This window comes from Lithobates pipiens, unplaced genomic scaffold (assembly GCF_037356315.1).
Source record: "Lithobates pipiens isolate NorthernLeopardFrog02 unplaced genomic scaffold, aLitPip1_a1.2 Scaffold_27, whole genome shotgun sequence".
Lineage (NCBI taxonomy): Eukaryota > Metazoa > Chordata > Amphibia > Anura > Ranidae > Lithobates > Lithobates pipiens.
The window spans coordinates 98,722,899-98,746,470 of record NW_027507788.1 but is presented as its reverse complement, the minus strand read 5'-3'; the positions used below and the strand labels follow the sequence as shown (position 1 = coordinate 98,746,470).

The following is a 23,572-nucleotide window of genomic DNA, read 5'->3' as shown; positions in this document are numbered from 1 at the left end:
ATGAATACTTTTTCAAGGCACTGTGTATATGTGTGTGTGTGTATATATATATATATATATATATTTATAATTATTATTTATTTTTATTTTTTGTCTAGCACAGAATTTTGCACAGTTTTTCTAGATATCCCTTTAACTCAAGCTGGTTATCGGCTTTCTTCTCCTCTCCACAGGCCATCAGTGTGAGGAAAGGAAAGCAGATAATCGGCTTGTGTTTTATATCATGATCAGCTGTCATTGGACACAGCTGATCACATGGTGAAGGGTCGCTGTGATTGGCCCTTTACCCCAATCTGTGATCAGCTGAGTCTAAAGGACTCTGCAATCACAGAGCTCGCTGCGGGTTCACAGGACAGCGTTAATGTACGCCCTCTCTGCAAAGTAAGCCCATGCTGTAGCCGTCTTTTGGCTATTGCGCAGGTGGGAAGTGGTTAAAATTAAAAGATCAAAAAAATTTTGGGGATCTTTTGCCTTAAATGAAACCCCCAAAAACGTATTTCCACCCTGGACTGAAAGTGACGTCATGATGTCACTCCGGTCCTCCAAGGCCATAGAGATGATCAAAGTGGATCTACTTTGTGATTGCCTGTGTAATTAGCTGTCAGCACCTTCAGATCATTTCTGGGGTGAGCCAAAGGAAATGGTACGCCCGAGTAACACAGACGAGCGGCGGGGGGGGGGGGGTGTCCCCTTCCGCTGCTTCTGAAAGCGTTCCAGCCACTTGGAACACTTTCAAGAGGGAGAAAGCCAGCCACCAGCTGTAAAAAAACAATATGGTTATGGCTGATATCTTCAGCTATAATCCAAGTAAACCACTTGCAAACCGCAACGTATATGTAGTGCCAGTTCCTGAAGAGCACGCGCTATGTGTTTTTGAAATTTAATGTTTAATCTAAACCGCAGTTTGGTTTGGGTTTAATTACTCCAAATTTGACCTCAGCATCAGTCTGACTAGACTACAGGGTGTTCTGCCTAGCTATGGGGGGCGCTGTCACTTCTGTCAGGCATGTTAACACGGTCTGGTTGGGTGCTTTAAGACTACTTTCTCTCAACTCAGTGGGAGTGTCACTCTTGCTGTGCTTTCTGGGAGAGGGTACTTAACCCGTTCCCGGCCGGCGCACAACGATGTACATCAGCAGAATGGCATGGGCGGGCAAACTGGTGTACAGGTACGTCCAGTTCAAATTGCCGCCCTGCCATCGCGTGCGCGCCGACGTCGGCATGTGCCGGTCGGGACCCCCGTGAGCCCGGTCGCGGGTCCCGCGGACTCTATCGCCGCGGGGATACTCGCGATTGTCTCACGGGGAGGCTGAACAGGGAGATGCAGAAGTAAACAGCATCTCCCCGTTCTGCCTAGCAACAAGCGACACTGATCTCTGCTCCCTGTGATTGGAGCAGAGATCAGTGTTCACTAACACACAGCCCAGCCCCCCACAGTTAGTAACACGCCCCTAGGACACACTTAACCCCTACACTGCCACCCTCTGGTTAACACCTTCACTGCCAGTGTAATTTACACAGGAATCAGTCCATTTGTATAGCACTGATTGCTGTATAAATGACAACTGTCCCAAAAATGTGTCAAAAAGGTCCGATGTGTCCGCCATAATGTCGCAGTCACAATAAAATTTCGCTGATCGCCGACATTACTAGACATTACTAGTAAAAAAAAAAATTATTAATAAAAAGGCCATAAAACTATCCCCTATTTTGTAAACGCTCTAAATTTTGCCCAAAGCAATCAATAATCGCTTATTGCGATTTATTTTATTTTTTTTACCAAAAATATGTAGAAGAATATGCATCGGCATAAACTGAGGGAAATTTTTTTCTTTTTATATATATATATTTTTGGGGCTTTATTATAGCAAAAACTAAAAAAATAATACTTTTTTTTTTTTCAATATTGTCACTCTTTTTTTGTTTATAGAGCAAAAAATAAGAACCGCAGGGGTGATCAAATAACACCAAAAGAAAGCTCTATTTGTGGGGAAAAGGGACATCAATTTTGTTTGGGAGCCATGTCGCACGACCGTGCAATTGTCAGTTAAAGCGACGCAGTGCCGAATTGCAAAAAGTGGTCTAGTCTTAAACCAGCAAAATGGTCCGGTCTGAAAGTGGTTAAGATGCGGATGTCACGTGTTTCGGGGTTCCGGTCCAGAAGTATGTTCTGACTACATGGTCCTGGTCCTCCTGACCAGCCCCCAGGATGCCTATGGCCTGGGGTGGGGATCCACCCAACTTTATGTCTCGGGGCTGACTAGCCCGAGGCAAGGAAACTAAAGGAAGGAATCGGAGGTGGTCCGGTGCCGTCTCAAGTTGTGGAGAGGCCCAGCAACTTTGAGGTTATCCAGGGGAGGACTCTTCAGGAGAAGGCCACAATGGGTTGGCTTCTCAAAAAGAGCCTGGTAAAGCTGAAGGAACTAAGCGAATCTAATCTTGTGGGTATCGCCGGACCGCCTGCAAGATACTGGTACCACACTAGTGTTCTACAAGTATTCAAGTTTCCTTGTTCAAGTACTATAACCAGGTCTGTGGCAGAGACGTATTCCTACACGTGTTTTATCTTTAAAGTCTGTGGCAGAGACTTGTTCCTGACTCGAGCACCCTGTTGGCTGCAAGGCTTTTTCTGAATGGAGGCATTACAGATTGAGCGATCTCCTGTGAAATCAACAGGCCTCAGTGCCAGACCCCGCCTCTAACACATGTATCACCCTCTAGTGTGCTACTAGTGGTAGTGCAGGCAAACTCTATTCTGGCCCAGGGCTAGGGATGAGCCGAACACCCCCCGGTTCGGTTCGCACCAGAACTTTCGAACGGACCCCGCGTTCGAAACGAACGTTAGAACCCCATTGAAGTCTATGGGACTCGAACGTTCGAAATGGAAAGTGCTAATTTTAACGGCTAATATGCAAGATACTATCCTAAAAAGGGTTTGGGGACCTGACTCCTGCCTCAGGGGACATGGGTCAATGCAAAAAAAGGTTTTAAAAACGGCCGTTTTGGCGGGAGCACTGATTTTAATGACGATTAAAGTGAAAAAAAAGTGAAATATTCCTTTAAATATGGTGCCTGGGGGGTGTCTGTAGTATGCCTGTGAAGTGCCACGTGTTTCCCGTGTTTAGAACAGTCCCTGCACAAAATGACATTAAACGGAAATAACACCATTTAAAACTGCTTGCGGTTTTAATGTTATATCTGGTTCCTGCAATATGGTTGAAAATCATTCAGAAAAATGGCATGGGTAGCCCTCCCTGCCCATTACCAGCCTATTTGGGTCTTGCACGCATATTAAGGGGAACCCCGTACCCATATTAAAAAAAGGAAATGCGTGTGGCCCCCAGGCCCTATATACTCAGAACAGCAGTATACAGGCGGTGCAAACAAGACAGGGACTGTGTAGGTTTGTTGTGTTAAGTTGAATCTGTTTGTAATTTTCAACTGGTACATTTTTAAAGTGTAGCTCCAGTCAAAAAATACTATTTTTAAGCTTTTTGGAAAACATAGGGAAGGGTTATCACCCCTGTATAATTTGTTTTGTCGTCCATCTTTTTTCATCTCACTTGCTGCTGTCTGATGTTTGTAAGCTGGATGTTAGTAAGTAGGGGCCTGCCCTATATGCTCTGCAGAAATGGCGGAACAAGGTGTTGGTTTTGCCACAACATTGTAAGCCCTGAAAGTGACTCTTGGTGGGTGCTGGAGCGCCCTGCTGTGAACGATTATATCAAGAATTGTAATTACATGCCATTGTTGAACAGTGGTAGAAAAATTGACCTTTGGTGGTTGTGGTGCTGGTGCCACAACACTATAAGTCCTCACCGTTACTCTCTGTGGGCACAGGAAGGGGCCCTCCTGTGAAATATTATATCAAGAATTGTAATTACATGTCCCTGTTAAACAGGGGCAGAAAAATTGGGCCTTAGGCACTGGTGCCATCACACTGCAACCTCTGCCATATACTCTAGTTTTATTGCAGGAATTAGCCCTGCTGCAAAGCATTGCATCAAAAATTGTACTTAAACGCCCCTGTTAAACAGGGGCAGAAAAATTGGGCCTTAGGCACTGGTGCTGGTGCCATCACACTGCAACCTCTGCCATATACTCTAGTTTTATTGCAGGAATTAGCCCTGCTGCAAAGCATTGCATCAAAAATTGTACTTAAACGCCCCTGTTAAACAAGGGCAGAAAAATTGGGCCTTAGGCACTGGTGCTGGTGCCACCACACTCCAACCTCTGCCATATACTCTAGTTTTATTGCAGGAATTAGCCCTGCTGCAAAGCATTGCATCAAAAATTGTAATTAAACGCCCCTGTTAAACAGGGGCTGAAAAATTGGGCTGCTGGCATCACCCAGAACCAAAAATGTTCTTCCAACATATCAGCGGAGGAGGAAGAGGATAGACAATCAACATAACAGGACAGTCACTCAGCATCAGCATAGGCAGTCTTGAAGGGATGTGGTATTTCAAAAAAAATTATTCGGTTACATCAGCTTCAGGTGCTTGGTAGCTGTGGGTGTTCCAAGACTGATTCATCTTGATGAAGGTCAGTCGATCAACTGATTCGGTGGACAGGCACACCCTGTGATCGGTAACAAAGCCACCAGCAGCACTGAAGGTGCGTTCCGAAAGAACGCTTGATGCAGGACAGGCCAGTAGCTCAATTGCATACTGTGCAAGCTCTGGCCAGTGATCCATCCTCAAGACCCAGTAAGCCAGAGGATTTTCAGTGGGAAAGGTGTCCAAGTCTGACCTTGCCCCTAGGTATTCCTGCACCATGTAAATTAGACGCTGGCGATGGGTGCTGGAACCAATCATACCTTGGGGCTGCGGACTAAAAAATTGTCTGAAAGCATCAGTCAGACGGCCACCTTCTCCACCGCTCCTTCTGACTGATGCCTCAGCAACACGTTGTCCAGGACCAGGAGTTTGTGACCTCCCAGTCTCTGGGAACGCGTTGCACAGAGCTTTCTGCAAGGCCTCCCGGAGATGTCTCATCCTCTGCTCCCTCTGCGATGGCAAGATAAGGTCGGCAACCTTACCCTTGTACCGTGGATCAAGGAGAGTGGCCAGCCAGTAATGGTCCCTCTCCTTGATCCGAAGAATACGAGGATCCTTCCGCAGGCTTTGCAGGATCAGGGAGGCCATGCAGCATAGGTTAGCTGAGGCATTCGGTCCGGAGTCCTCTGGGTCACTAAGGACAACATGATCCGCAGCTACCTCCTCCCAGCCACGTACAAGTCCACGTGTTTCTTGGGACTGTAAATCATCCCTATAAGACTGCTGCTGCTGATGCTGAGTGCCAGCCTCCACCTCCATGCTGACACAATCATCCTCCTCCTCCTCTTCCTCCTCCTCACCCTCTTCCTGTGTGATGGGTGGCACAGCAGGAACACTGTCTGGATAAAGGGGGCCTTGAGAGGCAAGGAAGTCCTCCTCTTCCTGCCTCTGTTCTGCCTCAAGTGCCCTGTCCATTATTCCACGCAGCGTATGCTCCAAGAGGTGGACAAGAGGTACAGTGTCACTGATGCATGCACTGTCACTGCTCACCATCCTTGTGGCCTCCTCAAACGGTGACAGGACAGTGCATGCATCCCTGATCATGCCCCACTGGCGTGGTGAGAAAAAACCAAGCTCCCCTGACCCTGTCCTGGTGCCGTAGTCGCACAGGTACTCATTGATGGCCCTCTGCTGTGTGTGCAGCCGCTGCAGCATGGCCAATGTTGAGTTCCATCTGGTGGGCATGTCACATATAAGGCGGTTCTTGGGCAGGTTCAACTCCTTTTGGAGCTCAGCCAGCCGAGCACAGGCATTAAATGATCGGCGGAAATGCACACAGACTTTCCTGGCCTGCTTCAGGACATCATGTAAGCCGGGGTACCTGCCCAAGAACCGCTGCACCACCAGGTTAAGGACGTGAGCTACACAGGGCACATGGGTCAGTTGTCCCTGTCGGAGGGCGGAGAGGAGGTTGGTGCCATTGTCGCAAACCACCATTCCTGGCTTAAGCTGGCGTGGCGTCAACCACCTCTCGGCCTGCCCCTGCAGAGCTGACAAAACATCCGCCCCAGTGTGGCTCCTGTCCCCCAAACAAACCAGCGCAAGCACGGCATGGCATCATTTTGCCTGAGTACTTGCGTAGCCCCTGGAACGCCTACGGAGCACCGCTGGTTCTGAGGACAGAGCACTGGAAGAGGCCATGGAGGAAGAAGAAGAGGAGGGGGTGGAGGAGAGAGGTGTGTCACAACCAATAGTAGCATTTTGGAGGCGTGGTGGCGGAACAACCTCCAACACTACTGCACCTTGTCCTGCATCCTTCCCAGCAGCCAGAAGAGTGACCCAATGGGCCGTGAAAGACAGGTAACGTCCCTGTCCATGCCTGCTGGACCATGAGTCAGCGGTAATATGCACCTTACCGCTGACCGCCCTGTCCAGCGAGGCAAGGACATTGTCTTCCACATGCCGGTAGAGAGCCGGAATCGCCTTCCGTGAGAAAAAGTGGCGTTTGGGGACCTGCCACTGAGGAACCGCACATTGTACAAACTCACGGAAGGGGGCCGAGTCTACCAACTGAAAAGGCAGCAGTTGAAGTGCTAGCAATTTAGCCAAGCTAGCATTTAACCGCTGGGCATGTGGATGGCTGGGAGTAAACTTCTTCCGCCGGTCCAGCAGCTGGGGCAGGGACATTTGCCTGCTATAATCGGATGTGGATGTACCACTAGCAGAGTTCCCGGAAGCACTTGGCTGTGACACACCTAATTCTACACCTTCATTCCTCTCAGAGCAGGTTTCAGAGAGGACTGAAGGTCTAGTGGGGTTGGAGATGCCAGCTGATGAGGAGCAAGGAGAGGTCCGCTTTGTTCTTTGGTGTGGGTCTTTGAGGTACGCTTGCCAACGAGCTGCATGGCAGGTCAACAGATGTCTGGTCAAGCATGTGGTGCCCAAGCGGCTGATGTTTTGGCCACGTGAGATACGCTTGAGACATATGTTGCAAATAGCAGCGGTGCGATCTGATGCACTCGTCTCAAAAAAGGCCCACACCAAAGAACTTTTAGAATAACACGCAGAGGAAGCGCTCTGCGCAGGCGGAGCTCTGCGGTGTGATTCAGTTGGTGTGCTGCCCCTAAGCTGACCCCCAGAGGGCATCCTGCCTCGTTGGACAAGTGCCTCCTCCTCCTCCCTCCTTCCAGGCACCCACGTGGAGTCAGTGCCCTCATCATCCCCTCCCTCTTCATCGCTGTAGCAAACCTGGCAGTATGCTGCAGCTTGTGGAACATGACTGCCAGATTGCTGTCCTTCTTGAGCATCCCCTCTCTCTGCGCTCACGCTACTGCCTTCCTCTAGCTGAGTGTCATCATCAGAGCCCACCAAACACTGGGCATCCTCCTGGAGCATGTACCCAACACTGTGCTCAAAGAGTTCAGGAGACTCCTCAGGAGGACGTGGTGGGTCTAGGGAAGGAGTCACTGATGATGACATTGAGAGGAGGGAAGACGATGTGTTGGCAGCTGCTTTGCTACTACCCTGAGACTGGGTGAGAGAGGATGAGGAGGATGAAGAGGGCTTGGTCATCCACTCTACCAAGTCGTTGGCATGTTGCGGTTCAACATGTCCAGCTGCAGAAAAGAAGGACAAGCATGTCCCATGGCCACGTGCTGATGACAATGCACCGCGTCCACGACCAGCACTGTTGTCTCTAGACACAGAGCCTGCTTGCCCTCTTTTATCGGCTCGCGCCTGTCTGCCTCTCCTTGCTGGCCTTCCAGACATGGTAATGGCCTGAAGGGAGTTGGGTAAAACAGTAGTTGGGTAGTTTATATTGTGCTGGAGGCACACAACACCCACTAACTCCTGCAGATGCCTTTTTTATAGAACAGCAGAGATAAAGGGGTATATACAGATGTATACTGTGCTGTGCTGGAAGCACACACAACTTCCAATAACTCCTGCAGATGACAATTGGGCCCAAATAGAGAACAGCTATGTAGGTGAATTATAGCGGTATGTACTGGGTACAGAGCACGCAGACAGCACGCACTATCTCCTGACACTACTGACTGCAAGCTCTATTATTAAAGATGGACCACTAGCTATATAGGTGAGGTGAATATCACGGTGTATACTGCGGTCAGGGCACGCAGACAATAACCAGAAAACAGCAGAGTTAAAGGGGTATATACAGATGTATACTGTGCTGTGCTGTGCTAGAAGCACACACAACTTCCAATAGCTCCTGCAGATGGCAATTGGGCTCAAATAGAGAACAGCTATGTAGGTGGATTATAGTGGTATGTACTGGGTACAGAGCACGCAGACAGCACGCACTATCTCCTAACACTACTGACTGCAAGCTCTATTATTAAAGCTAGATCACTAGCTATATAGGTGAGGTGAATATAGTGGTGTATACTGCGGTCAGGGCACAGACAGTAACCACTACACAAGAGCAAGATAGGAAATCAGGCAAAAACGATTGGTGTGTAACTGTGTTGAAGGTACACAGAACACCCACTGCTTCAGATGCAAACACACTACACGAGGCCGCCTCAAAGGCGGCCTTATATAGTGTGGGGCGTGCACTACACAGCCTGAGCTATGATTGGCCACAGGCAGGACGCCCGTGGCCAATCATGGCTCTCCTCGCTGCTGGCGCTGCGATTGGCCAAGCATGCGGGGTCACAGTGCATGCTTGGCCAATCATGAGCCAGCAATGCACTGCACCATCGCAGTGCATTGTGGGCCACACGAATTTTGCCGCGAACGGCCCAAACGTTCGGAATTCGGCGAACGCCCGAACGACTAATGTTCGAGTCGAACGTACGTTCGACTCGAACACGAAGCTCATCCCTACCCAGGGCTAAGCCTGATCTATGGAATCTGGAGCAGTGTTATAAGGTTGGTTTCACACAAGCTTTGCGATCAGATCCGCCTGTTAGTTTTTTTAGGTGGACCTGATTGGACCTTCCAGTTTCTTCTATGGAGCGGCGGATGTCAGCAGACACATGTCCACTGACACTCACCACCATCCGATCTGATCCTGTGTGCCAAAAACAGTGGATTGAATCAGATGACAGTTGGATGGAAATGGACAGGCGGTCCGTTTTCATCTGATTACCCCATAGAGGAGAGCGCGGCTGTGTCCATTTCTGCTCCGTATGGTGGATTGGACACAGACCTGTCATCCACCTGCTCAGTGGGGAGATCCCGTGCTCAGCAGGTGTATGTGGACTAAGAACATGTCCGTGTAAAACCAGCTTTAGAGTTTAGGTTCAGGCAGCCCTCTGGTGCCCCCCCCCCCGATTCTAGAATTTTGGAGAATGGTCTAGAAATTAGGAGGGGCTGCGCTGCATAATTGGAGGTCCTTGGCCACTCCCCAGGAAGTGGGCCTGGCAGGGAGCTAAGGAGCCTTTAAATATCGGATGAGCCATGCCAGCAGGGGTTGTCGGGTGGAAGATGGAGAAGCAATGCTGAGTAGAGTCTGTTGATGGCCCTTGAGGGACCTCTGCTGGGGAGGAGCTTCACTTCGCTGTTACTGTCAAATTGGGCATCCTATTATCCCTAACCCCATACAAGATTTCATCCCCTCAATAAAGCAACAAAAACAAAGCTAATGGACTGTTTTTCTGTCTCTGGATGCAAGTTGAAAAATGCTAATTGACTGGCTGTGCAGCAGTGAGGAACTCTGGCACTTGCAACTCCTGCAGGGGTAGTGGTCCACACGTTTCACCCAAAGAAAGGCCTTACTTATGGGGATCCTATGAGTATTGAAGGGTTTCAAAGTTTTCTTTTTAGCCATCTGTGTCCCACTGGGGAGGTTTCCCTTCACTTCCTGTCCCATAGTCAAAACAGGAAGTGAGAAGAAACCCATCCAAAGTGGGGGAAACCTGGGGTGTCACCAATTGAAGTTTTCCCTTCTATTCCTGTTCTGGTGACAACCCAAAATGTGGGATTTTCTTTCACTTTTGGTGATAACTGTAAACAGGATAAATGAGGGTGCTAAAAACCTGACAGGGGTTCCCACGCCTCTCCATTGTATGCAAAACCTAAAAAAAAGTCTTCTTTAGTTCCAGAGGACAGCAATAGTAATAATGAGAAGGAGTGAGCAATGTCCTGGCAGTGAGGTGGGTGTCTGGGACTAGGCAGTGTCAGTGTGCAGGCCACGTGCCCATAAGCTGCCTGTGACCCTCCATGGACGATCCATGCTGTGACGGTCACGGTCCCTTTAAGGGCAGGCGCACGCTCGCGCACACACATCTAATCAGCTCTCTCTCCTCTAATCAGCGGCCCGGAGAGCACAGCCAGGTGACACATGTCCGTCCATGTGTATCCAGCCCTCGCCGACACGCCCCTCCGCGCTGCCGATTGGCCATAACTGGGTCAGACCCCTCCCAGCCGGCTCCGGATTGGACAAATCTAGGTCAGGGTCCACCTGCCCTCTCCCACTGTCAGTGCCACATGACTGTAGCAGTGGAAGTTGGAAAACACAAACAGAGCGGGGCAGGCACAGGCGGGTGACAGGAGAGCGGAGAGAATCACGGCGAAATAAATAAATAAATGGTAGCTGCAGAGCCGGGAGCTGATTGGCTGCCCGAGGAGACTCTGTTCATGGATGGAGCTGCCGCAGACTCCTCCTCCATTGTCTGTGCCATAGAGGGAGAGAAGAGCCCAGGAACAGTGCTGCCCATTGATCAGGAATGGGGGGAACTTCTGCCTGCTGCCCCCATGCAACAAGAGCCCTGTGGGCAGCTCATAGCCGGAGCTGAGTGACCAGCCTGCATTGCTTCCCTGTCATCTCATCTGATCTCCCCATCACAGGAATACAGGGGTTCTCCTACACCTTGGCATTCTATTAGCTGCTACTTCATTGGCATCAGGACTGTCCCAGGACATGGCACGGCCAACCACCCAGCTGGCTGGCAGCGAGAAGCTCCAGGGCCAACAGCTGCATCCTGCTCCTCCCATTGGTGTTCCTGGAGGGGGGATGGTGAGCCTGAAGAGCCTGCTACAAGGGCCAATCAAGGGGCAAGAACGCAGGACCAAAGAGCTGGCCAACTGTAAGTATTCACCCGCTTTCCTGGTCACTTAGATTGCCAGCTCTTTGGCCAACACTCCCTCGGGCCCTTGCCTTAGGCTAAGGACTAGCATGCAGAATGTGATACATTGGTGGCCAGTGAGAAAAATGCCCCCTTCCCCTTTACATTGGTGGTCAGTGGGAAGAATGCCCCTCCCCCTTTACATTGGTGGTCAGTGGGAAGAATGCCCCTCCCCCTTTACATTGGTGGTCAGTGGGAAGAATGCCCCTCCCCCTTTACATTGGTGGTCAGTGGGAAGAATGCCCCTCCCCTTTACATTGGTGGTCAGTGGGAAGAATGCCCCTCCCCCTTTACATTGGTGGTCAGTGGGTAGAATGCCCCCCCTTTATCGGTGGTCAGTGGGAAGAATGCCCCCCCCTTTATCGGTGGTCAGTGGGAAGAATGCCCCCCCTTTATCGGTGGTCAGTGGGAAGAATGCCCCCCCCTTTATCGGTGGTCAGTGGGAAGAATGCCCCCCCCTTTATCGGTGGTCAGTGGGAAGAATGCCCCCCCCTTTATCGGTGGTCAGTGGGAAGAATGCCCCCCCTTTATCGGTGGTCAGTGGGAAGAATGCCCCCCCCTTTATCAGTGGTCAGTGGGAAGAATGCCCCCCCCTTTATCGGTGGTCAGTGGGAAGAATGCCCCCCCCTTTATCGGTGGTCAGTGGGAAGAATGCCCCCCCCTTTATCGGTGGTCAGTGGGAAGAATGCCCCCCCCTTTATCGGTGGTCAGTGGGAAGAATGCCCCCCCCTTTATCGGTGGTCAGTGGGAAGAATGCCCCTCCCTTTATCGGTGGTCAGTGGGAAGAATGCCCCCCTCCCTTTATCGGTGGTCAGTGGGAAGAATGCCCCCCTCCCTTTATCGGTGGTCAGTGGGAAGAATGCCCCCCCCTTTATCGGTGGTCAGTGGGAAGAATGCCCCCCCCTTTATCGGTGGTCAGTGGGAAGAATGCCCCCCCCTTTATCGGTGGTCAGTGGGAAGAATGCCCCCCCCCTTTATCGGTGGTCAGTGGGAAGAATGCCCCCCCCCTTTATCGGTGGTCAGTGGGAAGAATGCCCCCCCCCTTTATCGGTGGTCAGTGGGAAGAATGCCCCCCCCCTTATCGGTGGTCAGTGGGAAGAATGCCCCCCCCTTTATCGGTGGTCAGTGGGAAGAATGCCCCCCCCTTTATCGGTGGTCAGTGGGAAGAATGCCCTCCCACTTATCGGTGGTCAGTGGGAAGAATTGCCCCCCCTCCCCTTTACATTGGTGGACAGTGGGAAGAATTGCCCTCCCTCCCCTTTACATTGGTGGACAGTGGGAAGAATGCCCCCCTCCCTTATCAGTGGTCAGTGTGAAGAATGCCCCCCCTCCCCTTTACATTGGTGGTCAGTGGGAAGAATGCCCCCCCCTTATCGGTGGTCAGTGGGAAGAATGCCCCCCCCTTTATCGGTGGTCAGTGGGAAAAATGCCCCCCCTCCCATTAGGCAGCTAAAAAAAGATCATTGTGTGATTGGCTCTGCCAGGTGGCATTGGCCCCAGAATTGCCCACAGATGGGAGGTGGATCAGCCACAGGAACCCCGATGGAGACTGTCTGCCCTAAGACCCAGCAGAGTATTGTAGGAAATCTGTGTTCATGTATGATGGAGGTCTCTATAGATTTTCTGCCTTCCATCTGTCTGTTGCAGAGCAGCTGTGAATTTTTCCGGAGGTAGATCGCCAGATCTTTGGCCAACCCTCCCGAATGCTCAGGCTTGGGTCCGGCATACAGAATGTGAGAACACACGTGTATAGCTAATATAAACCCAAGCCAATAAACCTACCAACGTGTCTATGGAATGTGGGAGGAGCTCAAACACGGGGAGAACATGCAAACTCCATGCAGAGGTGTGTGTGTGTGTGTGTATACACACAGGCAGTATTTCAGTATGGAGAGTGCTTTGTGTATAATATGGTGGTAACTTCCTATGTGTTTAAGAGATTTATTGGCAGCACTCCTTACAGTGGCTGGAAAAGGAAATGCTTTGCTCCATTAACTCTGTGTGATTCCTCTTTCCTGCTGTCAGCACTTCTATCAGTTGTAGCCCAGAACCCATTTCAGGAACCTCGGAGTAAAATAATTTCCTTTGTTACACAGCAAGAGAGCTGGGGTGGAACCCCCCCCCCCCCCACCACCATACATTGGTGGTCAGTGCAGAAAATTCCCTCCAGTACATTGGTGGTCCGTCTGTGAGAAGGATGCCTTCCATTCCCCAGTACATTGGTGATCATTGTGGAGACTACCTCCCCCACTCCCACAAGTACATTGATGGTCAGTGAAGAATGCCCCCCCCCCCTTACATTGGTGGTCAGCAGGAAGAATGCCCCCCCTTACATTGGTGATCAGTGGGAAGAATGTGTCCCCCCCCCCCCTTATATTGGTGGTCAATGGGAAGAATGTCCCCCCCCTTATATTGGTGGTCAGTGGGAAGAATGCCCCCCCCCCTTATATTGGTGGTCAGTGGGAAGAATGTCCCCCCCCCTTATATTGGTGGTCAGTGGGAAGAATGCCCCCCCCCCCCTTATATTGGTGGTCAGTGGGAAGAATGCCCCCCCTTATATTGGTGGTCAGTGGGAAGAATGCCCCCCCCCTTATATTGGTGGTCAGTGGGAAGAATGCCCCCCCCCTTATATTAGTGGTCAGTGGGAAGAATGTCCCCCCCCCTTATATTAGTGGTCAGTGGGAAGAATGTCCCCCCCCCCCTTATATTGGTGGTCAGTGGGAAGAATGTCCCCCCCCCTTATATTGGTGGTCAGTGGGAAGAATGTCCCCCCCCTTATATTGGTGGTCAGTGGGAAGAATGTCCCCCCCCTTATATTGGTGGTCAGTGGGAAGAATGTCCCCCCCCCCTTATATTGGTGGTCAGTGGGAAGAATGTCCCCCCCCCTTATATTGGTGGTCAGTGGGAAGAATGTCCCCCCCCTTATATTGGTGGTCAGTGGGAAGAATGTCCCCCCCCTTATATTGGTGGTCAGTGGGAAGAATGTCCCCCCCCCTTATATTGGTGGTCAGTGGGAAGAATTTCCCCCCCCCCCTTATATTGGTGGTCAGTGGGAAGAATGTCCCCCCCCCTTATATTGGTGGTCAGTGGGAAGAATGTCCCCCTCCCTTTACATTGGTGGTCAGTGGGAAGACCCCCCCCCCCCATACATAGTTGATCAGTGCAGGGAATCGCCCCCGCAGTACATTGGTGGTGTCAGTGAGAAAGATGCCTTCCTTAACCGAGTATATTGGTGGTGAGTGTGGAGAATGCCCCCTCCCAGTACATTGGTGGTCAGTGAGAGAAATGCCCACCTTACAGGTAGCTTAAAGGATCTTTGGTGTCATTGGCTCTGCCAAGTGGTTTTGGCCCCAGAACTGTGCAGGAACCATTAGATGGGAGGTGAGTCAGCCACAGCTGGAGGAACCCCGAGCAACCTGTGGAGGGAGGAACCCCGAGCAACCTGTGGAGGAACCCCCGGCTGAGAATGCCTGCCCTAAGACAGTGGTGTGTTAGTAGTGAGTCCTGATGGCACATATGACATGTCTGTATACAGTCCACCTTCCTGTACTTACAGCTGATAATGGCAAAGGTCACTCCATAGACTCTCCCATTGTATTGGAAGTGCAGAGATTAGATTGCTGTATATTGCTTGTTTCAATCCCGGCTTCACTTGTTTGTAATGAATTTGCCATTTTGTATTATTGTGTATAGCTCTGTATTATGTGGTATTTTAGTTGTATAGAATAGTTTGAATTTCCATGGTTGGCCCGTTACATTAACGCATGCGTTTTTGTTGAGCCACGTTGCATTAACCTGCCCAATTATGTTGCATGAAAAACGTAGCTGCACCTTGTTTTCCAGCGCAGTGCTCAGATGGCTCATATCTGCATTTCAACGTGTGATGATATAAATGCGTTGTGCGCAGGAATGTGCGTTGTGGGGCCATTCCAACCTAGTTCTGTGCATTAAAGTCCAAGTTCACCTTTTCATGGAAAATTTAAAAGGTGAAATAGTTCCCAGCATCCATCCTAATTCCCCAGTGCCTCTCCATGATGATCACATTCCTCCGCTGCCCATGTAACAGATGGGTGTCCAACCTGCGACCCTCCAGATGTTACAGAACTACAAGTCCCATCATGCCTCTGCCTTTGGGAGTCATGCTTGCAACTGTCAGCCTTGCTGTGCTCCATGTGCCATCACAGTGCTGCAATAGGAAGCTGTCATTGGTCGCTCTTCCAGGATGAGAGAGGAAGAGCGTTGTATTGATCAGAGCGGCCCCCTGTCGGTCGCTCCTCGCTGTGTGCATGGAGATGGAACGCGGCCTGTGTAGTGCAATTTTCTAGTGTGCAGAGCATTACGCCGACTGGGGTGAGCGGCGGGGAATGTGGTCGGAATAGAAAAATGCAGCTTTTTAATTTAAAAAGGTGAGCATAGCCTTTGTTGTAGGTTCTGCTAATGTGCGGTAAATGCACAGATCTAACTAGACCTTTAGGCCAGGTTCTCACAAGCATTATTTGGAATAAGTTGCCAACGCACGTCAGTATCACCAAAACCGTAATAACACCTTTTCTGGAAATTCAACATGTGGCAATGCACTATGGTACATTGAGAAAAGGGGACGTGTTCCTTGAATGTCGCCTATGTTGAGCGAGTGACCTCCTGTGTTCAAAGTGCAGCAGGGCATGGGACCCCGAAGCAAAGTGCAAGCAGTGCTTGCCACAGTGATTTTCAGCTTTCAGGGTGATTGGCCAGGTATGGCACACATTGGTCCAAGATGGACATCGGGAACTATCTAATAATTGCCATACCTAGAATTCAGCTTTAGGCCAGTTTCACATCGGCTTCAGCTGGTAGCAGAGAAGTGTGCACAGCAAGCTTTGTTGAAGCTTTAAAGCATCATTCAGCTCCGGTTTGTAAATGTTGAATACGGGTCCTAATGTAGAATTATAGGCAAAACGTTTTTTTTTTTTTTTTTGGCTAGAGTATATAACTTATAATAGTTTATAACTCCTGTTTATTTTTTTGCCATCCGTTCCCCATTGTAGGGGATTTACCTTTACTTCCTGTCCCTTAGCCAAAACAGGAAGCTAGAGGCAATCCCTGCAAATTAAGGGAATCCCTTGGGGACCCCAGGTCAGCAGAACACCAGGGAGCTGTGATCAGTGTCATTAGGCAGAACGGAGAAATGCTTGTTTACATTAGCATCTCCTAGTTCTTCCTTTCCGTGAGACAATTGTGGTTATCCCTGCGAACATAGTGGTCCGCGGGACCCGCGATCACGCTCGCAGAGCTCCTGATGGGGGCCCGCAAGCCGACTCTTATCTTAATGGGCAACATACAGGTACGTGATTCTGCCTGTATGTGCCCTTCTGCCACAGTATATCTGCGAGAGGTGGTCGGGAAGTGGTTAATAGGGGTGCTGTAACCCCTTCACGCTGACGGTATGCAAATATGTGGCCTTGGCTTAAAGGGGTTGTATTGGGGCGATGCATGCAGCTGCACGCATCACCAGGGTACTGTTTTTTTAGAACTGTCAGTTGGCTTTCTTGGGGTAACAAGTGATGCGGCTAGAAAAGCCGCCTCGGCTGTTCTCCCAAGCAGCAGGAAGGGACGTCTCCTGCTGCCTTCCACGGCTCTCCCATCCAGCGGGAGGCCCGAGTGACCAGCCGACATGTCGGCCAGAGACCCGAATGAAGCTGGTGTCAGGTCTCGGATCTAGTAACCTGGAAGTGCTGTCAAGACATCACTTCCGGTTTATAGAAGACTTAAAGGAGCCAAATTTTAAAAAATGACAGTATTCAAAACAGCCAAACGTTTGCATTGTGAATACTTTTAAGTGAAAAGGAGGGATTTAAGGGTCTTGTAGACCCCAGAGCTCTCCATAAAGAGTACCTGTCACTCCCTTTTACTTTCACAAGGGATGTTAACCACTTCAATACCGGGCACTTATACACCTTCCTGCCCAGAACAATTTTCAGCTTTCAGCGCTGTCGCATTTTGAATGACAATTGCGCGGTCATGCTACACTGTACCCAAACAGTTTTTTATCATTTTGTTCCCACAAATAGAGCTTTCTTTTGGTGGTATGTGAGCACCTCTGGGATTTTTATTTTCTGCTACACAAAAAAAAGACCAAAAATGTTGAATTTTTATTTTATTTTTGTTTTGTTTCAGTTACAAAACTTTGTAAAGAAGTAAGTTTTCTCCTTTTACTGATGGGGCTGCACTGATGAGGTGCCACTGATGTGGCATTAATGGGCACTGATAGGTGGCACTGTATGGTACTGATGGATGCCAATCAGTGATGCCCATTGTGGGCACTGGTTGGCAGCCCTGGTGGTCTAGGGTGTCATACCCGGTTGTGGGCATCCTAGGGGAGGGGGGGCCTGCTCTGCTAATCAATCAGCACAGAACCCCCTGTCAGAGGAGCAGCTGGTTGGCTCTCCTCTACTCGTGTCTGACAGACACGAGTGGGGAAAAGGCGATCCTGTTTCCAATCGTGATCAGCCGTGATTGGACACGGAGGATCACATGGTAAAGAGTCTCCGTCAGACTCTTTACCTGAATCAGAATTGCATTGTTAGACTGACACACCGCAACAAGGATTGCCGCAATGCGTGCCCCCAGGGGGGGGGGGGGGGCGCACAGCGGCTTAATATCCCAAAGGCATCATATGACGTAATTTTGCTATATGGTGGGTGGCAAGTGGTTAATATTCCTTCTGGCAGCAATAAAAGTGATCAGAATTTTTTTTTGTAAATGGACGGCGTAAAAAAATAAAAAATACATTACAAGCACCCCATCCCTCTGGGCTCGCACGCAGAACCAAACATATATGTAAGTCACAACTGCAAATGTAAACAGTGTTCAAAGCACACGTGAGGTATTGCCGCGATTGTTAGAGCGAGAGCAATAATTCTAGCACAAGACCTCCTTTAATTTTTATAAACAGTTCATAACTGTGAAAGTGTTTACTTTTTATGAACTAACCCGGTCCAGGCTCCCCACCTCCCCAATTTCCACTGTACTTACCTCCCATGAGTGCTCAGCTGCCAGTGCTCACACAGCCAGTGCAGAGTCCAGTGAAATCTTCGCTCTGCTCCCTCTACTCTGTGCTTCCGGGATGGATCAGGGCCTTGCTCTGTCCTGACACTGACCAATCTGAATCCCTCAGGTCTGTCCCATAAGCACTGCACAGAGAGGTCATTAATTGGCCCTGCTTTATCTAGTGGCATTACAGGCTAGACACCTCCGGATTAGACCGCACTGTCCATGTGACTGTGCTGACCCGTTAGAATCCCTGTAGTCCATACTGCCTAAGCAATAGCGACAGCAGATTAAGCCGTGAAATTGGCTCTTTGGTGTCTGACAGCGAGGAATAGCGGCAATCTTGTACAGCTGAGGGGGGGGGGGGGTGGGTGGGATTTATAACCTGCATTTATAACCTTGACCCAAACCCTGATCTCTAGGGACCAGGACAGTGAAGACCACGGAACTACCGGTACTTTTGTGAGATGAGGGTAAGTATGCATTTGTGACAGCGGGGGGGGATGGATAGGATAAATGTGCTTTGTTTTAAAGTGCACTTATCCTTTTAAAAGCATATTGAATGTTTTGTAAATAAACAAATGCACCCGTGTTGCAAAAAATAAAAATGTGCATTTGTTTTTATTTATTTTTGCATTTGAGGCTGCATACAGCTGCGATTGCAGATGGAACTTATAGATCCTGTGGATGGATGTGTGAATGGATGATGTAGCTATGCAGGTAAAGCCACCCTCTGAAGAGTGATCTAAAGTGGATTGCTTTTCAGAGGGTGTTTGACTGGTGGCGAGGTCCTTACCACCAGTTTTATCACCAAAAAAAAAAAATTAACAAAAGTGGCATGGGTCACATTTGGTGGGCAGTACTGTCCACCAAACATGACAGATGGCTCATTTTGGCTGTGCCATGTGGCAAAGCATTGGGCAGGAGCATGGGTACACCCCAATTTGCTCATCATAGTTTACATATTAGGTGAGGTTGAAAAAAGACACAAGTTCACCAAGTCCAACCTATCTGTGTGATTATATGTCAGGATTACATTGTATATCCCTGTATGTTGCGGTCGTTCAGTGGCTTATCTAATAGTGGTTTTGAAACTATCGATGCTCCCCGTTGAGACCATCTGCTGCCTTTACAGCTTAAGAAGAAGAGATTGGGGTGTGTGGGGGGGGGGGGGGATTGGACTAAAAACAAGGCTAAACTGTGTTTGTTACCATTCCACAACCACAAGTTTAAATGAGGCCCTAAGGCAGTGATGGCGAACCTTGGAACCCCAGATGTTTTGGAACTACATTTCCCATCATGCTCCACTACACTACAGAGTGCAAGAGCATCTTGGGAAATGTAGTTCCAAAACATCTGGGGTGCCAAGGTTCACCATCACTGCCCTAAGGCATGTCAAAACTACATATAATATTGGATAACCTTTTATTTGTTTAGAGACCTTAACCACTTCCCGACCAGCGCACGACGATGTACGTCGACAGAATGGCACGGGCAGGCATATTGGCGTACATGTACGTCCAATATTCAATGCCGCCCTGCCATCGGGAGCGCGCCGCCGGCGGCGCGCTCCCGCGCTGGTCGGGACCCCCGTGAGTCCGGTCGCGGGACCCGCGGACTCGATCGCCGCGGGCATCCCCGCGATCGTCTCACGGAGCGGCCGAATGGAGGAAATGCTGTATAAACAACATTTTTCCATTCTGCCTAGCAACTAGTGACGCTGATCTCTGCTCCATGTGATTGGGATTGCGCAAGAGCAGTACACAGGACAACCACATTCCGAAAATCGCCAAAGATGAATGGCGCCTGCGTTGAGTCCAGGTTCTAGCCCCACCATCCAAGTGGACATAGAGTTAGAATAAAAAGAGCCGAGCACAGCGAGGCCGTACCCGAAGCTTGACGAGCAGCCCTCTAATATGTATAGCCCTATGTCCACTTGGATGGTGGAGCTTGCACCTCAAATCACAGTGCAGGCGCCGTTCATCTTTGGAGATTTTCCGAATCTCCTTCTGCTACGTACTGCGCAAGCGCTGCGCATGCACAGTACAGGGCAGACACTTTTAGATGGCCGGACTCTATTTGTCAGAACACCGGCTCTGTGCCTCCATTGACACACTGGGCAGCTCGGCCCCTCTTCCTGCAGGCTTTTGTAGTGCTGTGTGGCTTGTAGGACTTTTTTCCTTGTATCGACATTTGCTGGTGGGACGAGCTCTGTGCTTGCCTGCACTCCCATTGGTTGATTACAAAAGAGAACCTGCTTAGAAGATAGATCACAATTCTCTCGCTTCTCGCGGTGTAACATCTTTCATATTAAAGCAAAAAAAATTGGGCTAACTTTACTGTTTCTTTTTTTATTAAGTGTGTTTTTTTTCCCCCAAAAAAATTAAAAAATTGCGTTTGAAAGACCGCTGGGCAAATACAGTGTGACATAAAATATTGTAGCAATTGACATTTTATTCTCTAGGGTATCTGCTCAAATATATATAATATTTGCGGGTTCCAATTAATTTTCTAGCAAAAAATATTGATTTTTACCTTAAACAAGTGTCGGAAAAAGATTTAGACTTTAAGTGGTTAAACTTCCTGCATTTCCACTTGTTTAAAAACTTGGCAGACTGCCTGCGTTTTTTCTTTTTTTTTTCTTTACACACAGAAGTTCCCCTTTGATCTAAAAAGGAAGTTGGTTACAATGTTTAATTTTAAAAACTTGGCAGACTGCCCAGATGTTTTCTTTTGACAGTTGAGTGAGCAGATCAGTCTCTCCACTTGTTATATGAAAGAATCGGCAAACTCTGCAATAGAGATCGTCAGAGGGGTTGAATCAAGATCACAATTTTTTAAATTATTAATTGTGTAGCTCTACCTACATGTAAGCCTACATGTAAGCCTATAAAAGTGTTACCTGGGGGTAAAATTAATATCTACTAATTGTGTACCATTTAGGTGGTATTCACCCTGCATGCAGCCAGTGGCCTCGCTGGCGCATGCACTCTGCAGTTCTGGCATACCTTGCCTGGAACTTCAGAGCTTTGTGCCGGAACCTGAAGACTCTCTTACTCGCATGCACGGATGTCATCACCTGGAAGAAAGGCATGGGGGAACATGTTGGCTTTCTCCGCAGGTTACTTTACATCGCTGGAAGTCAGTTATTTTTTTTCTTTTTTTTATGAAATATTCACCATGCAAAAAAAAAAAAAAAAAAAAAATCTATCTATCCTATCTATCATCCAAAGTTTACAACAGCTTTGAAGGATAAATATAAATCAGAAGAGCAAAAAAAATGAATTCTGGGATGTAAGAGTGAAATCAGACCTGCGTGTTCTGGTAGAATGCAATGCACAGTCACTCGCGCATCTCAGCACCACTTCCATTCAGAAAAAGACTTGTATTTTTTTCCAGTGAATGGAATAAATTCTGTTCTGGATGGGGTGGAAGGGAGGATGGTGTCACAATGCCCCCACCTAGTACAATCGGAGAACGCCTTGTGTTCATTGAAAAAAGAGAAAAAAAGACAAGACCTTTTCTAAATGATGGAGGTGCACAGTGGGTGACCCCCCCCCCCCCTCCCTGTGTTAAACAGATGACAAGTCTCTCGAGCAACACCCCAGAAAACACGGGCCCTGACTGTATGCAGCACAGGCTACTACAGTGACTTTCTGCACCCCCGGAAGCCCTCCGGATGTGAGACACAAAGGACTAAGATGCAAACAAGCTGGACCAATGCGAGCTTTAAAAAAATAAAAAGAATAATTTCAGTTTTAAATTGTTCAGCTTTAAATTGAATTCCTACTAATTTTTCTTCTATAATGAGGATGATGGGTTATAGATTTATGTGCCATTGTTGGATAATAATGACCTCATTTAAAACATTATGAAATGCGCCATGATGGTATGCAACAGACATCCACAATCAATCTGAATTCAATTTGTCTTTTATTGGATTAAAGCAATAATTACTCTAAAGCCCCGTACATACGAGCGGACTTTTCAACATCCAAAGTCCGTCAGACCGAGTCCGTCAGACTATCCGATCGTGTGTGGGCTGCAACGGACTTTAGCTTCGCAAAAGTCTGACGGACTTTAGAAATGAAGCATGCTTCAAATTTTCCCGACGGAACTCCGCCGGACCCGGTCCCCTTCGAAAAATCCGCTCGTGTGTATGCTACTCCGACGGACTAAAACCGACGCTAGGGCAGCTATTGGCTACTGGCTATGAACTTCCTTATTCGAGTCGGGTCGTACGTCATCACGTTCGAATCCGTCGGAGTTTAGTGTGATCGTGTGTGGCCAAGTCCGTTCGGCCGAAAAGTCTGTCAGAACTCCGGCGGAACTCCGGCGGAACTCCGGCGGAACTCCGGCGGAAGTCTGTCGGACATAAGTCCTCTCGTGTGTACGGGGCTTAACAATTCTATTGGTTTCTACAGCCTTTTATTTTGCTTAGAAGTCCTCTTTCCCCTCTGTAGGTAACTGGCGCACTCTAATTGGTAGTAGTTGCTGCCGGCACTTGGGAGACATTAATGGAATCTTACATTTATAATGTCCTTTTAGGCATCTGAATCTGGTTTAGGAAGATTGCATGAAATATTAATAGGCATGGATCTGCCCATCTCCCAGCATTTGGCGTTTCCGAGCGAGCGGCATTGCACAATAACATGGAGCGCTGCCCATGAGCTGTGGAGGGAAGGGCGTAGGTAGGGAGCATTCCAGGTGAGCTGGGAGCTGCTTCCAGCCTGCCTGACATCTGATTGGATGAACTCATGCAGCACGTGTAGTGCTAGGTGCTTACAAGAGAGACCATGTGGTGATTGTTATGTGCCTAGCAGACTTAATTAGAGTCCTGTTTACACTAGCGTGCTTGTAATAAGAATGATGCATACTACTTCAGTGAGAAAACTGATAACCGGATGAAAAATAAATGACCGTCATTAAAGGAACATTTAAAACTGCAATGTTAACAATTCTACTTTTAGCTTTTAATTTTTTTAAAGGACTCCCCTGTGTTATTTGTATCTAAAATAGACATAAAAAATACAATCAAATGCTTATTCTATGTGCTGCCCTTATCTGCTAAGGTTTGTAATGCAAAATAAAGAGGAACTTCAGCCCCCTTAATCATGGCTCGTCCCCTTCACCAGCACCACCATTTTTTATTGTCCGACATGTGCATATGCACTGAAAGTGGTTGTAACCCCTACAAAAAAAAAGATCCTGTTCCTTTAAAGCATGTTAAACAGCATAGTGCTTCTACAGTGTCATTTGTCCCTTCTATATTGTAATATACCTGGTTGATCCTGCCTGTTCCTGTGCCGACCACGGTAATCACAGTAGCTGATCCATGATGCCGGGGTCGGTTTGTGCCTCTGTCATCCCACTATCCCACTGATCTCCTTACTCCCTCTTCCTGTCAGCTCGGGAGTCTGTGTAGTGAGCCGTCTCCTCTGCCCCCCACTT

General features: G+C 48.8%; 1 protein-coding gene across 1 annotated transcript in view; it reads left to right on the top strand.

Moving 5' to 3' along the window:
* Positions 1 to 10,455: 10,455 nt before the first annotated feature.
* The window catches only part of DBP (D-box binding PAR bZIP transcription factor), a 66,982-nt gene continuing 53,865 nt past the window's right edge, over positions 10,456 to 23,572 (top strand). The window contains exon 1 of the mRNA XM_077457266.1: positions 10,456 to 11,053. Within this exon, the coding sequence (XP_077313392.1) occupies positions 10,888 to 11,053 (166 nt within the window). The 5' untranslated portion in view covers positions 10,456 to 10,887. The remainder of the gene's footprint in view (positions 11,054 to 23,572) is intronic.